The sequence below is a fragment of the Vanacampus margaritifer genome, chromosome 13 (genome assembly GCF_051991255.1).
Source record: "Vanacampus margaritifer isolate UIUO_Vmar chromosome 13, RoL_Vmar_1.0, whole genome shotgun sequence".
NCBI lineage: Eukaryota > Metazoa > Chordata > Actinopteri > Syngnathiformes > Syngnathidae > Vanacampus > Vanacampus margaritifer.
In genome coordinates this window covers 759,238-773,611 of record NC_135444.1, presented here as the reverse complement: position 1 = coordinate 773,611, position 14,374 = coordinate 759,238, and the positions used below count along the sequence as shown (strand labels likewise).

General features: G+C 39.8%; 1 protein-coding gene across 4 annotated transcripts in view; it reads left to right on the top strand.

Moving 5' to 3' along the window:
* ect2 (epithelial cell transforming 2) overlaps window positions 1–14,374 on the top strand; it is a 191,101-nt gene that overhangs the window by 122,272 nt on the left and 54,455 nt on the right. For all 4 annotated transcript variants that reach the window (XM_077584340.1, XM_077584339.1, XM_077584341.1 and 1 more), the window contains one exon: window positions 6,513–6,609. In XM_077584340.1, coding sequence (XP_077440466.1) covers window positions 6,513–6,609 — 97 coding nt within the window. The remainder of the gene's footprint in view (window positions 1–6,512; window positions 6,610–14,374) is intronic.

Sequence of the window (14,374 nt, the reverse complement as noted above, 5' to 3'; positions counted from 1 at the left end):
TGGGCTTCTGGTTTGGATGCCTCTTGGACGCCCCCCTGGAGAGGTGTTCCGGGCATGTCCCACCAGCGTGAGGCGCCGGGGACGACTCAGGACACGCTGGAGAACCTATATGTCTGGCTGGCCTGGGAATGCCTTGGGATACCGCCGGAGCAGCTGGTTGATGTGGCTGAGGAGAGGGAAGTCTGGGCATCCCTCTTAAAGCTGCTTCCCCTGTGACCTGCCCTTGGATAAGTGGTAGAAGAAGGATGGATGGATAGATGGAGAAACCGCTAATTAACTCTTTAACTGCCAAAAATGTTAAATAACGTTTAGTAAAAACCTACGGAGGAGCACCAAAGACGTTAAAAGACGTTCACCAAGTTTTTTTTTTTTTGGGGTGGAGGAAAGCCTTGGCCAGCTGTGCTGAAAGTATCAAGCAGATCTAGTTAGTATAATGCCTATTTTTGGCCCCTAGATGGCAGTGATGACTCTCTTTGGACAAGATTGGGTAGGCGTCAGTAGAAGACGTGAGGCGGAGCTAGAGTGTTGAGGGGACAATGGCTGAGGAAGCCATAATGGCGACCGGTTGCAAGCAGCTCACGCTTGAGCATTTTTTTCAAAGACGAAAAGCATCGACCAATGCTAAAGAGCACATTGATGACGACGATGATGATGATGGTGACTCCGAGGTTGACGCCGAAGTTGGAAGCGTTGACGCGGCGGCTATGATCACGTCATAAAGCCTCACCGGCTAGCGATGCTAACGCAGTAAAACGCGGAGCACAACCGAGCACTTCTGCTCAGGCGGACGTTCAATCGGACGACGAAGAGTACCCCGAGTCCAATGCATATTCATCGGAGGAGTGGGTACAGTCTGATCACGGAGAAGACACTGGTTATGGACTACGATGCCACCATGAATGGAGCGGATAAGATGGATCAACCACCCGGTTTAGGAAGTGAAGGACAATGAGGAAGCCAGACGTAACACCACCGTAACGTCACCGTATCATGATCCTGAGAGTAGACTTGATGGCAACATGGCCAAACACACACTGCAGTATATACTTGCTATTCCCCGGAAAAAAAGGCCGGCAAGAAAGTGTATCGTCTGCACGCGAAGGAGCCATCGCAGTGAAACTCATCTGTAGTGCAAATCCTGCTGCGTCCACTTGCACGCAGGGGAGTGTTACAAAAGAAAAACTATTTGAAACATCCACACAATTGCAAATAGTACGACGGTTGCACACATTTGTAAATAGTTTGCCAAATTGTTTTGTCAAATTGTTACACTTTTGAATGTAAATAAACGTATTTTGCTATCAAAAAACACTTTTTCATTGTTGGTGGTCATTGTTTAGGTGTTTGTGGCATCATTCATGGAAAAAAAAGGTCTCAAATTCACTAGAGTGCATGAAATATCATTTCACAAAAAGCTTGATTTCTCTGCTTTTTGTTTCAAAACAGAGCATTTGGGTGAAACTAACCATTTTCTATTGTTGAATACTGAAGAACGGAATAAGGTAGAAACAAACTTTTTTTCTGATGAAAGATGAGAGTTCAATCTTTAATTTGGTAGTATGTTTGTTTCCATAGTCCAAACACAAAATCTTCTGTGGACCTTGAAAGATCAGTCAAAATGCTTAAATCGGCTGGCACTGACAGCATCCCTTTTCTGAAAACGTCTGGTAGTCAAAGAGTTAATTACGCCATCATTGTATGATACGGCAGAAATCTCTGACGTAAGTGGCTAGCAGCTTGTTGTTAGCGTTTACGAGTGCCTGACTGGTCTGTCAATGAGTTTGACCGCTGGTCACTGGCTTTAATTATGGGACTGCTGACTAACTTTTATTTGGCTAAGGTGTCATTTAGTACCTTTATTTTCACTTTAAGCGAGGAGAAGTCGGACTTTTTGCCTATCTTTTCCATGTTAATTTCGGCGCCTTTCTCTCTCCTTTTTTTATAAATCATAAGTTTTCAACCTGCTCTCATTTGGTAATTTTTCATCCGATTAAGAAAATGAGAACATGCTCGCGTTCCCCAAACCCTTGTTGTTCTAACGAGCCATTTCTTGAATCTGCATCTTGAACCGTTAAGTCGTGAGAGGCTTTTGTTCGAGGTGTGCGTCTCTCATTCATTTCAGTTGAATGTGTGTGCGTTATGTCTCCAGTATGTTAAAGTTCCAATGTGTGTGCGTGAATGTGCATGTTTCTTAAAGGGACAGTAAGATACTTTTAGTTTATGTTGATTATGGTTAACTTCCACATTTCTTGACCGATCCCAGTCGTTTAAATTTTAAACTGTTCAGCTCATTTACATTTTTTTTAATACATTTTCAAAAAAAACACGTTATTATTTTTAATTTTTTTTTTTTTTAATTAACTCTTTTACTGCCAAAGATGTTAAATGACGTTCTGCAAAAACCTACGGAGGAGCGCCAAAGACGTTAAAAGACGTCCACCCATTGTTTTTTAAATTTTTTTTTGAAACGGGTGGAGTAAAGCCTTGCCCAGCTGTGGTGAAAGTTTCAAGCAGGTCTAGTGAGCCTAATGACTATTTTTGGCCCCTAGATGGCAGCAATGACTCTCTTTTGACAAGATTGGGTAGGCGTCAGTAGAAGACGTGAGGCGGAGCTAGAGGGGACAATGGCTGGGGAAGGGAAGAAAACATGGCGACCGGTTAAGCAGCTCACGGTCGAGCAGTTTATTTCAAAGACGAAAAGCATCGACCAACGCTAAAGAGCACATTGATGACGACGATGATCATCATCGATGATGATGATGGTGACTCCGAGGTTGGAAGCATTGACGCGGCAGTAGAAGACGTGAGGCGGAGCTAGATGGCTGAAGAAGCGAACAATGGCGACCGGTTGCAAGCAGCTCACACTTGGGAATTTTTTTCAAAGACGAAAGGCATCGACCAACGCTAAAGAGCACATTGATGACGACGATGATGATGGTGACTCCGAGGTTGACGCTGAAGTTGCAAGCGTTGACGCGGCGGCTATGACAACGTCATAAAGGTTCACCGGTTAGCGATGCTAACGCCGTAAAACGCGGAGCACAACCGAGCACTTCTGCTCAGGCAGACGTTCAATCGGACGACGAAGAGTGCCCCGAATCCAATGCATATTCATCGGAGGAGTGGGTACAGTCTGCTACTTGCTATTCCCCGGAAAAAAAGGCCGTCAAGAAAGTGTAACGTCTGCACGTGAAAGGAGCCATCGCAAGTGAAACTAATCTGTTGTGCAAATCCTGCTGCGTCTCCTTGCACGCATGGGAGCGTTACAAAAAGAAAAACTGTATTTGAAACATCCACATAATTGTAAATAGTACCACAGTTGCACACATTTGTAAATAGTTTGCGAAATTGTTTTGTCAAATTGTTACACTGTTGAATGGAAATAAACGTATTTTGCAACCAAAAAACACTTTTTCATTGTTGGTGATAGCGTTTTACAGAAGTAAAGCACTATTTAGGTGTTTGTGGCATCATTCATGGACAAAAAGAAGTGTACAATTCACTAGAGTGCATGAAATAACATCGTTTCACAAAAAGCTCTTTTTCTCCGCTTTTTGTTACAAAACAGAGCATTTCGGTGAAACTAACCATTTTCTATTGTTGATTATTGAAGAACGGAATAAGGTCCAAACACAACATTTTCTGTGGACCTTGAAAGATCAGTCAAAATGCTTAAATCGGCTGGCACTGGCGACATCCCGTTTCTGAAAACGTCTGGCAGTCAAAGAGTTAAGTGGAATGGACTGCTATTTAAATGCTGTTTTTTTTAGCTATTACAAGTGCTACTACTACAAGTCCTACTACTACTACTATTGCTACAAGTACTACATACATGTGTCTTTCCACCTTGCAAGAGTCAGCAGTCCCATTCAAAATTTCCGCGGGTATTTTTCTAGTTATGGGACTGCTGAGCGGAGCAAGCAGGCACATATTACTATCCTAGGAAAATGGGTTCATTTTTGTCGCGTTTCTTTTTATTATATAAGTGCAATATTTGGCAAAAACATTCTTATTTTTTACATGGTTCATGTGTGAAATAGCAAGGTATTAATAGCTTTAAGTTTTGTTCCTATAATATAGACAGCTAAGTTTGACATTTTGAGTTGAATGTTTGTCTTTTTTAACGGGCAAAAGTGTTTTATAAAATAAATAAAGGCAAAGTTCTATTTAGCTTTTTTTTTTTTTTTTTATAATGAGAAGACCTCAACGTTCAATTTAAGGCCCTTCCTTTAAACATGGAGAGTGAATTACAAAGTAGCCTTGGTCCAGAATATTGAAAAAGAATTAAAGCTGTCAAACTTACTTATCAGCCGGCAGCCAGACACTCAGACAGTCGTTGGTCATGCTAACAGGTAGCCGCTATCCACTTACGTCAGAGACTTCTGCCGCATCATACAACGACAGCGTAATTAATTAGTGGTTTCTTAGCGTCCTAAATTAGCGATTGAAAACGTTTTCGGAATAGCGTTATGTTGATGTTGGTCGCAACTACATGTCAATCAACTAAAGACTATTTGCTTTGCTGTCTATGTATTACTGTATTTGGTAAACTTAATTGTGAAGTTAGACTTAGCATGTATACTCCGATGAGTTTGTTTTAGCTTCCTTGACATGTCAGAATGGACTGTGAATGCGCACTTTGTTTTTGTTTTTTGTTTTTTTCCCCCCACCAACCAATCTACAGACCAGGCCTGATCCAAACAAACCACGGATAGATGATTCGTTGCTCCACTAGTTGACAGCTTCGCCCCGCTCTTCACCCGAGTGTCCAACAAATACGGCTGCAAATATGATGACACGACTACAAAGTCGATCATCGAACTGCGGCCTAGGGTTGTCCATGTGCCAAGTGCACATATGGACACCCTGATGTTTGAACATGGTGTTCATTAAGGACAATCCGTGACGGGCACAGAAGTCCAATAACAGAACACCGCTCGGATTCCGACGGGGGGGCCGTTTCTCCCAATCACGCCCCTCCAGCTTTCACTGTCGTTGCCCACGTGAGCATTGAAGTTCCCCAGTAGAACAAGGGAGTCCCCAGAGAGAATGCTCTTTAACACACCGTCCAAGATCAACAAAAAGTTTGGGTACTGTGAAATGCTGTTCGGTGCATAAGCACAAACAACAATCAGGACCCGTTTTCCCACCCGAAGGCGGGGGGAGGCTACCCTCTCGTCTACCGGGGTAAACCCCAACGGACAGGTTCCAACCCTCTCGAGAGGATTGGTACCAGAACCCAAGCCGTGTGTGGAGGTGAGACAGACTATATATAGTCAAACTTCTCGGCCTTCCACACCAGCTCGGGCTCCTTCCATGCCAGAGAGGTGACATTCCATGTCCCAAGATCTTCAGTAACCGAGGGTTGGACTGCCTTTGGCTGCCACCCAGCTCACTGTGCACCTGGCCTTTTTGGCTCCTCCCACAGGTGGTGAGCCCATGGGAAGGGCGACACACGTTGTCTTTTTGGGCTGTGCCCGGCCAGGCCCCATGGGCCACACGTTTTGATGCTAACCACGATCTTTTTTTTCCCCATATCAGACACCGTTATGCCCGGTATCCAGTGAAATAATGTGTCACAGCTTTCACTGGTCATTCAAGTAGCATTATTAGCCGAAAGTTAACGACTTGATGTCCAGTGAGCCAATTATTCATATCAGAATGAGGAAAAAAGTTTGAATAGAAACTAATTCAGGTGGAGAAAAAACACATACAAACAGCCAACCAGCAGGGACGCTTTGGGTTGCTGACTTCATACCCTATTTGATTGCTGGGAACGCGCCACTGGGCAGATTAAAAATAATGAAATATTTGGTTAATATGTTTTGATTCGATGAACTGTTCATTTTGTCGTGTGTATTATATTTTTCAAGAAAACATATTTAAATTCATCCTAAGGTGTCCCTAACACTTAAATGTATTCAGAACCCAAACCATTCAGTGATTTACAGTATAGACCAGAAGCAGAATTTTGAAATCTATTCTACAGCTGTTTTTTGTAAGCGTTATTTAGCTTAGTGGAGAGAGTCACAAGCGTAAAAAATTGTTTGGTGCGTGCACATGAACTGTTTTGTACGCACAAAAAACATTTTTGTACGCACAAAGCATTCATGTATGCACATGACATGCTTTTGTGCACTGTATTTCTCATTAAGCTTACGTCTGTCGCAAATCTAATGCCGTAGACTTGGACTTGGCCTAAGACACGTGTCCATCTCTGCTTGATGATACAAAATATTTGAGTGTGATAAATATGCAAAATATAATCACAAATCAGTAACAGGGGCACGTAGTGGTTCAAGGCGCTGAAGGTAACTGTCAACCACTAATTTTTATTGTAAAATAGAATAACATCAATGATTTAAATTAAATGTTGTACTATTAAATTGTTTGATTTCCTCTTTTTGGGGCGTTGTTTATTTTGTTGGTGATTTGTATTAATAACGTCAACATTTGCACTTGTGTGTGGAAAGTAAATGAGTATGCTGTTAATTTTCCAATTTGATACATAGATCAACCAGGCCAAGCCAGAATGTGGCCGACAAGGACTAGTAGAGCTTCTCATCAGACCTGTACAGAGACTTCCTAGTGTGGCTCTACTTCTAAATGGTAACTCACACTCATATGTGCACATACAGTACCTTTAAGAAATGTTGTCTGTTCAACCATAGCATGCTTATCATGTGGCAAGCATGTCTGCTTCGCAGCCAATGGTTCTTTCTGAGTTTGCATCTCATATTAACTAATGTTGTTCAGATACCGTTTTTTGGCCCCCGACACCGATACCCAGCTTTGCAGTATCGGCCGATGCCGATACCATACCAATACCATTTTTTTTCTCAACATGAAAAAGCTGTGCTGCCATTGGTTTAGAGCATTCAAGGGCCAATAGGATATCTTAGCTCGGTATGCAGTGAACGTGAATGTCAGACATCATTGAATGTCGTGCATGAGAAAGACACAAGATGCTGCATCCAAAGTCCTATATTAGCGTCAGAATTAACGGTATCGGCACGTTACTTGTTAGTACTCACCGATACCACTGTTTTAATGCAGTATCAGGGCCTCTGCCGGTACCAGTAACGGTATCGGAGCAACACTAATATTAACCAAATTATGTAAATTATGCATGACCTCCCTCTCCATGTTTTCTCTGTACTACAGCTTTCATCCCACGTTCAAAAAGTGCATTGCCTAAATATGGTATCTGGTTTCGAAAAATAATTCTACACGCAGTGTTTACAGGACTTGTCCAAGCTAACCATCAACTCATTCATTCCCAGCCATTTTCACAGAAGCAATCCCCTTCACTCGGCTGTTTTACTCGATTTTGATTGATCTTGCAAGGCCCACAGAATATTGTGTTCTATTGCTATAATAACATGGAAAGATTAAAGTATCTTCTTTCATCAGGAAAAAAAATTATATTTCTATCTGTTTCCATTTGGCAGCAATTAACAATAGAATATAGCTAAATTTCATCATTCACAAATCTATTTAGAATTGTGAGTAATTGAGGTTTTTTTCCCAACATGGCCTTGGTCCTTTGCTCAGCTGCCACCTGTGGCCTTTTGTGTAATAACTACCATTTCTTTAACCATTCTTTGCAGTTGAGAGGCTGCATCAAAGCCTTCTGTATGATCTAGCATAAAAAACAAAACTATAAATACATCTTCGGGACACTTAAAACGTTTAAAATAGAATATATTTATAAATTTTTGGGGAGCAAATGACTTAAAGTATCATGAAAAAACAACTTTTTGAAGCTTTTACCCATGGTCCACACTAACAGACATGTGCAAGTTAGGACCCACCGGTGCACTGCTTCTGCACGCCCACTTTCTCTGAGACCTTGATGCTTGCAGGAAAGTGGTAAAAGTAGCCTTTATCAGTAAACATTCTGTTCAAGTGAATTCATATCTCACTTTGATGAAAAGGACTTAAGGAAATACATGTGCAAGAAGCTGTACATGTTGGATATTACAGATCCCTATATTAAGCGCAGGGAGTACTTTTCAGACAGTGCAGGCGCAGACAGGTGCTCTTGGGCAGATGGGGAGAAGTTGAACTTGCCATTAGGCAAGGCAATCAATTATCCTTCACATTTGCAATGCCAAAGTGCAATCACTGAATGCAGTAGGACACCAGTTCGCCTCCCACTCTGTGCCTTTTTTCTTTTCCTTTTCATTCACAATAATTTATTCCAGCCAGACCGTTTTGTTTTAAACGTTAATTGGAGAATTGAACATCCATACAATTTCCACATTTAAAGTTCCCATAGTATGAATTGCATTTAAGTGGGGTTTTCTATCAATAATATGCATCATCAGCCTGCCTACAATCCAACCAGGTATGAAAAAAGTCAGTCCGCCGACTTCTTTAACTTTCTCCTCCTTTCTAAGTTGTGTGCTTCAAACGGGCAAATTAAACTTCCGTGACTTGGTGACGTCAAGACACAAAAGTGCACTCGACCCCGCCCCCTCGGGTTAGAGGCACCGCCTCTAGTAAAGGCATGTCACACCCACAGAAATTCGAGAAGCTGGCTGATATGGGGAGAGATTTGTCTCAAAAATATTCACACAAATAAATTTGTGATTTTCACATGTTTTTGAGATCCACAAATACATCTGTGATTTTCACGTGTTTTTCAGATCCACAAACATTTTTGCGATTTTCACGTGTTTTTCAGATCCGCAAACATATTTGTCATTTTCACACGTTTTTCAGATCCCCAAACATTTTTGCGATTTTCACGTGTTTTTCAGATCCACAAATATATCTGCGATTTTTACATGTCTTTTTAAATTGTGTCTGCATTTTCCATGATTTTTGCTTGCGAGTTGTGGAAAGTGCATTTGTGGATCGTTGCGGATGCGCATTTATTTTTTTAGACAAACATCACGCTGTTTCGAGATATTCACACACACAAGCGCTCAGATATTCACATGTGTCTAAGGCCCGTTCCTCCGCCGTCCACAGGGAGGCAGTTTTACTGTCTCCATTGAACGGGAACAAACCATTTTTGTTTCTTGTTTAAAATTGGACATTGAAAAACTGAAATTTAGTCTTTATCTGACCTTCCATTATATGTTTATTTTGCACAAGTCCGGAAAGAAAATGCGACCTTAGTTTGTTTCCCTTGAGCTTGGCTGTGTCCGAATGTGCACCGTACTCCCTATATAGTGCCCTACTAAGGGGCCACGGCATTTTGTAGTGGTGTCCGAATGTCTAGAAAGCGAAAATGTAGGGCACTCAAAATTACTCACAATCTACTCTGAAAAGTAGTGAACATCGATGTTCATTCAAACGGGTTGATAGACCACAATATATTGCAACTGTGAAAAAACATGGCACAAGTGACAGCGCAAGCGCGGGAATCAAAGCGATGCATTAAATAAATACAACAGAAATAATTAATTTGTTTTAGTTGAAAATATTTACAACAAAAGTACAATTTGAAAACATTTTTTTCCGCAATAAATAGTCGGAGATTTATGCGCCGATGCGTCATGACAGTTACGGTGGTCACGTGATATGCGACGAGGAGAAAGTAGTGAGCTGGCTGTCCGAATCGCCAAACAGAATGAGGGCACTACATATTAGACTACTACATAGTGTGGGGCTATGTAGTGAATGAGGGGTTTGGGGATAAGGGTGGACATTTGGACACAGCCCTTGTTTTGCTTTCACTCGAAAGACACTCTTCTGCTAAATTTTGTTCTCCTACGCCACTAAAGCAACATCGGCCAAAGAAGAAGAGTATCTTTCAAGGCACTATCTGTGACCCCTGCACGATCTGTGACCTGCATGCGCAGAAGATCGTCCATCTTGGATCACTAACTATGGCAAACACACTAGAACAAAATATCGTTATATGCCTGCGTGTAAAAAACACGATACAAAATGAAAAAAATATCTTAGATTCTTGATGCATTTTAAAGTAACTTTTAATCCTATACATTTTAAAGATGAACATGTTACTTTTGACCCAATTACATTTCCAGTGAGTGTGCATTGTATGTTATACTTTACAATCAGTCTGCGGTGTGTGTGTTTTAAATGACCCCCCACCCCTTACCTAGCCTCAACCCCTATGCTTTGGTATTGGCAACACATTGTTCTAAAGACAACAAAAATAAACTGTACCCACTCTCACAGTAAACTATAATTACAGTATGTGTCTAAATATTTTCTATTCGTACAAGACATGCTTGGGTACAGAACTGCTTTGATTAAAATTAAAATTAAATTAAAAAATGTCTGTTTCATTTTGCGTGTGTGAACGTGTTTTGACCAATGTTTTTTTTTATTGTATTTCTTTATTTTTTTAATCTTTATTGCAATTTACATAACAAACATGGCAACAGTAAAGTTTTTTTCTTTGCATGTATCAAAACAACATAGGTAGATTGCCAGAAGGAACATTTGTGTATGGATCCATCAATACAAGTATGATTTAACGTCATAAAACTGAAAGGATCAATCAATAATAGAATTACAAAAGCATCAATAATGATTACAAATTACATAAATATGAAACAACTCCCAAAATAGTGGTAGGAAGGAGCTGATATTGTTTCGTTTCTGTCTTCTTTTTTTCAAGACCACAAAAATATGTTGAATTCTTCTCTCCCTCTTCTATTCATCTCGCTCTTGATCTAATAAAAACTCCTTGTGCTCTTTGCATATAGACTTCATTTAAATTTTGGTTGAAGGTCATGTATTTTCTGTTTGCCATCTTAAGAAGGGTTTGGTTTGTTACAATATGTATTTGATAGTTTTATCATTTCCAGTTCTTTTTTTTCAAGCTTTTTCATAATTCTTGCTGAACGAAATTGTAAGTTGATTTATTTTATATTTGAGGAACACCCATTTCTTAACAGGCGTTGCTAGTTCTCTAGTGTTTCAAATGTCATAAACCATTTTGCAAAAGTCCTTGTTTTTGAGTAGGCTGGATGTTAAAACTTCCAATATTTATTTGAATATGTCCCTTTGTTTTTGGGTTTCATAGACAAATAAATAACACTGTGGTCAGTCAGTGGAGCAGCAGAAATATCACAGCTGACATCATGACACAACAAATCATTTGCAATTAGCCAGTGATCAATTCTAGACCTATATTTTGAGCCAAACCATGAGTATTTCAATATTCCTGGGTTTAAATATCTCCATACATCAGATAAACTATGTTCATCACAAAAATGGCTGACTTTTGGCTGGAAATTTGGAGGGGTATTTGTCATAATGTTCATCCTGGACTAAATTAAGATCACCTCCAGTCGGTAGCATATGATAATTTGAGAGTGTCTAAAAGTGAACCAATTTGTTTAAAAAAATTTTTTTTATTTTCTGTCTTGTCATTGTACCCATACATGTTGATTAAGGTGAATTTAATTTCATCAAGGGTCAAAATAGCAATCAGCCAGTGACCATGACTATCTGCAAGATGGGATATCATCCTAACCTTAAATTTTTTTAAGAGGATGGCGACCCCTGCTGACCTTGTAGTGCCATGGCTGACATAAATGTAATCTCCCTATTGTTTGGACCAAAATACAGTATCTTCAGCTTCTGAGTGAGTTTCTTGGAGGAAAATAATATTGGCGTTTTTCCCCTTACAAAACAAAAAGCCTTTCTTTGTTTATAATAGAGGATCAGAGAACGGTAATGTTTCTTAATCCCCTTGCATTAACAGAAATAAGAGATGTTATTTTTAAACATAACATCACACACACACAAAACAAAATAAAAAAATTCTGAACCATTATATAACAATAATTTGTTTTACGAAGCTAACGTTGAACTTTTATGGTATCAAAACCCGCCTGAACATATTACTCTTCTCAATTCAATTCACATAAATTCTCTTATTTAACATTCACAGTTTTGACCTATGTGATTAGTGATCCAAGATGGCCAATCTTCTGTAAATACAGGTCACAGATCGCGCATGGGTCACAGATAGTGCCTTGACTGTGTCTTTCAAGTGCTGAGTGAAGCTAAAACAAGAGGGAAACCAATTAAGGTCACATTTTGTTTCCCGACTTTTGTAGAATTAACACATAAGAGGATCAGACGGCTTGATTTCCGTTTTCAATTTACAATTTTAAACGAGAAACGGGAGACGGCTCATTCCTCAGGCCGCTGCACTGATCTGTATATATTACTGGATAGCCGATAGGCCAAGACTTTTGAAGTCGCGAGGCCGCTGTATTCCTCTTAAGAAATGTATCTCCACATACGATCCAATACATTTAAAGAGGACTTCAGACATTATACAACTTGCCTTAATACATGTATAAATTATATCCTAATGATGTTTACAGGAGGAAACTTGTATATTTTCTTTATAAAAAAGAAGGTGTTATTCATATTCAGTGTGTTATTCATAACCGCTTGTAAATGTCTACAAGCATTAACGGCAAATCAGAGACATTCAAAGCAAAATAATGCTCGCAGGAGAGTTGCCGGTTACGGATAAATAAACACTGCCTAAACTAGCGCTACAACATAGTCTCTGTTGTGACGTTATGCTACTTGCAGTAAAACGTTATGCCACTTTTCCACATATTAAAATAGTTCTCAAATCTGTAAAAGACTTGTCTGTCTGGTTTAAATTGGTAAATCTGCTCGCTATGGCCGAGTCATTTCAATTCACAGCATTCACTCATGACTAACGGAGCCCCTTCGAGAGAGAGAAGGGGCTTCGCTTAGGCATGGCCTGGTTCCGCTATTTACCTAAAGTGTCACGCCCCTAAAACAGGCTGTTTTGAACAGAGTGTATTTTGCTGATTTAGGGACAGCAAAAATATTAGATCCAGTTTCAGTTTTGACAAATGCATGTCACAGACTTTTACACATTAGATAATTATTGTAGTATGTGGAAAAGTTGAATAATATGAGACCTTGAAAGAAGACGCAGTTGTACTGCAAGGGCTGGTTGGTCTCGCTGAGGCCTCACTCGCCGGGAGGCCTGCCACGGGTGGTGGCCTGAAAGAGCGGATTGCAGGGCGATTGATGGCGCTGGTGGGTTCGCTCGCGGCCTCCCGGCACTGGAGGGAGACCTGCGGGCCAGAGGAGACATCCGCTGCGTCATCAGTCAGGTTCTGGAGAGATCCAGAGTTTTTTAGGTGGTGCGCGCGTTTCTTATTTTTCCATTAATGTTTTTTTTTTTTTTTTTTACGTTTTTCCTTGCCGTCTTGTGGTTTGATCAGGGGATGTCGTTAATGTTTGGCAACGTGGGCATGTGAAGCCCTTTGAGATTATTTTGTGATCAAGGGCTATATAAATAAACTTGACTTTACTTAGCTCATATTTCATAAGAGATGCCATGTGTCAAAGGTAATATTTAATCATACTGTATATATGCCTGTAGTTTACTGTGGAAGGACTTAAAATACTGTGATACTGATACTTTACAGACATGTGGTAGTGAAGCTGCAAAGATTTAACGACAAATCAGTTATTCTACAAAAAGCTAAAAATTTTAAAGGAACGAAAATTTTCATAAATGAGGACTATACAGATGCTGTTAAAAGGAAAAGAAAAGAACTGATGCCTGAACTGAGAGCTGAAAGAGAGAGAGAAGAGATATTGCGTACTTACGACATGAAAAGTTGATTACTTATGCCTGTACCAGCACACCAAAACGCAGTAAAGGCAAATAATCCACAAAAGTATGAGAAATATACAATCTCCAAGGCATTCAATACAATAAACTCACTGTAAATGATGTCAAAAATATACCAACATGTACATATCAACAGCAGCACAGTAACACAAAGGAAAGATAAACATGATGAACACAAATAATATGGACTTGAAAACATTTGAATACGGTGACTACAAGACATTTGACCCTGAGAATAATTTGGACCCAGACGATCACTTTTACAAAAATGATCACTCCAGTTCCACTTGCGACTATTACATGGACGATCAATTCAACAATAAAAATGGAATATGCACTTTCAATTATACATTTCAATAGTAAAAGCCTCTACAGAAATTTTACAAAAATCAAAGAGTACCTGAATAAATTAAATAAATTCAAAATAATTGCCATATTTGAAACATGGCTTGATAATGAAAAAAATTGTTACATGGGACTGGAAGGATATGAATTGTTTGCAACAAATAGGGAAAATAGAAGGGGGGGGGGGTGTCGCAATATATGTAGACAAAACTCTGAGATGCAATAAAATTGAATATTTGACAACCACCATTGACAATATAATGGAATGTTTAACCATTGAAGTACACATCGAAAATGCACCAAATTCATTATAAGTTGTACATATAGGACACCAGGATCATGTCTTGACATATTCAATGAAAAACTAGCGGATATCCTCAGTTACATAAATGATAAAAA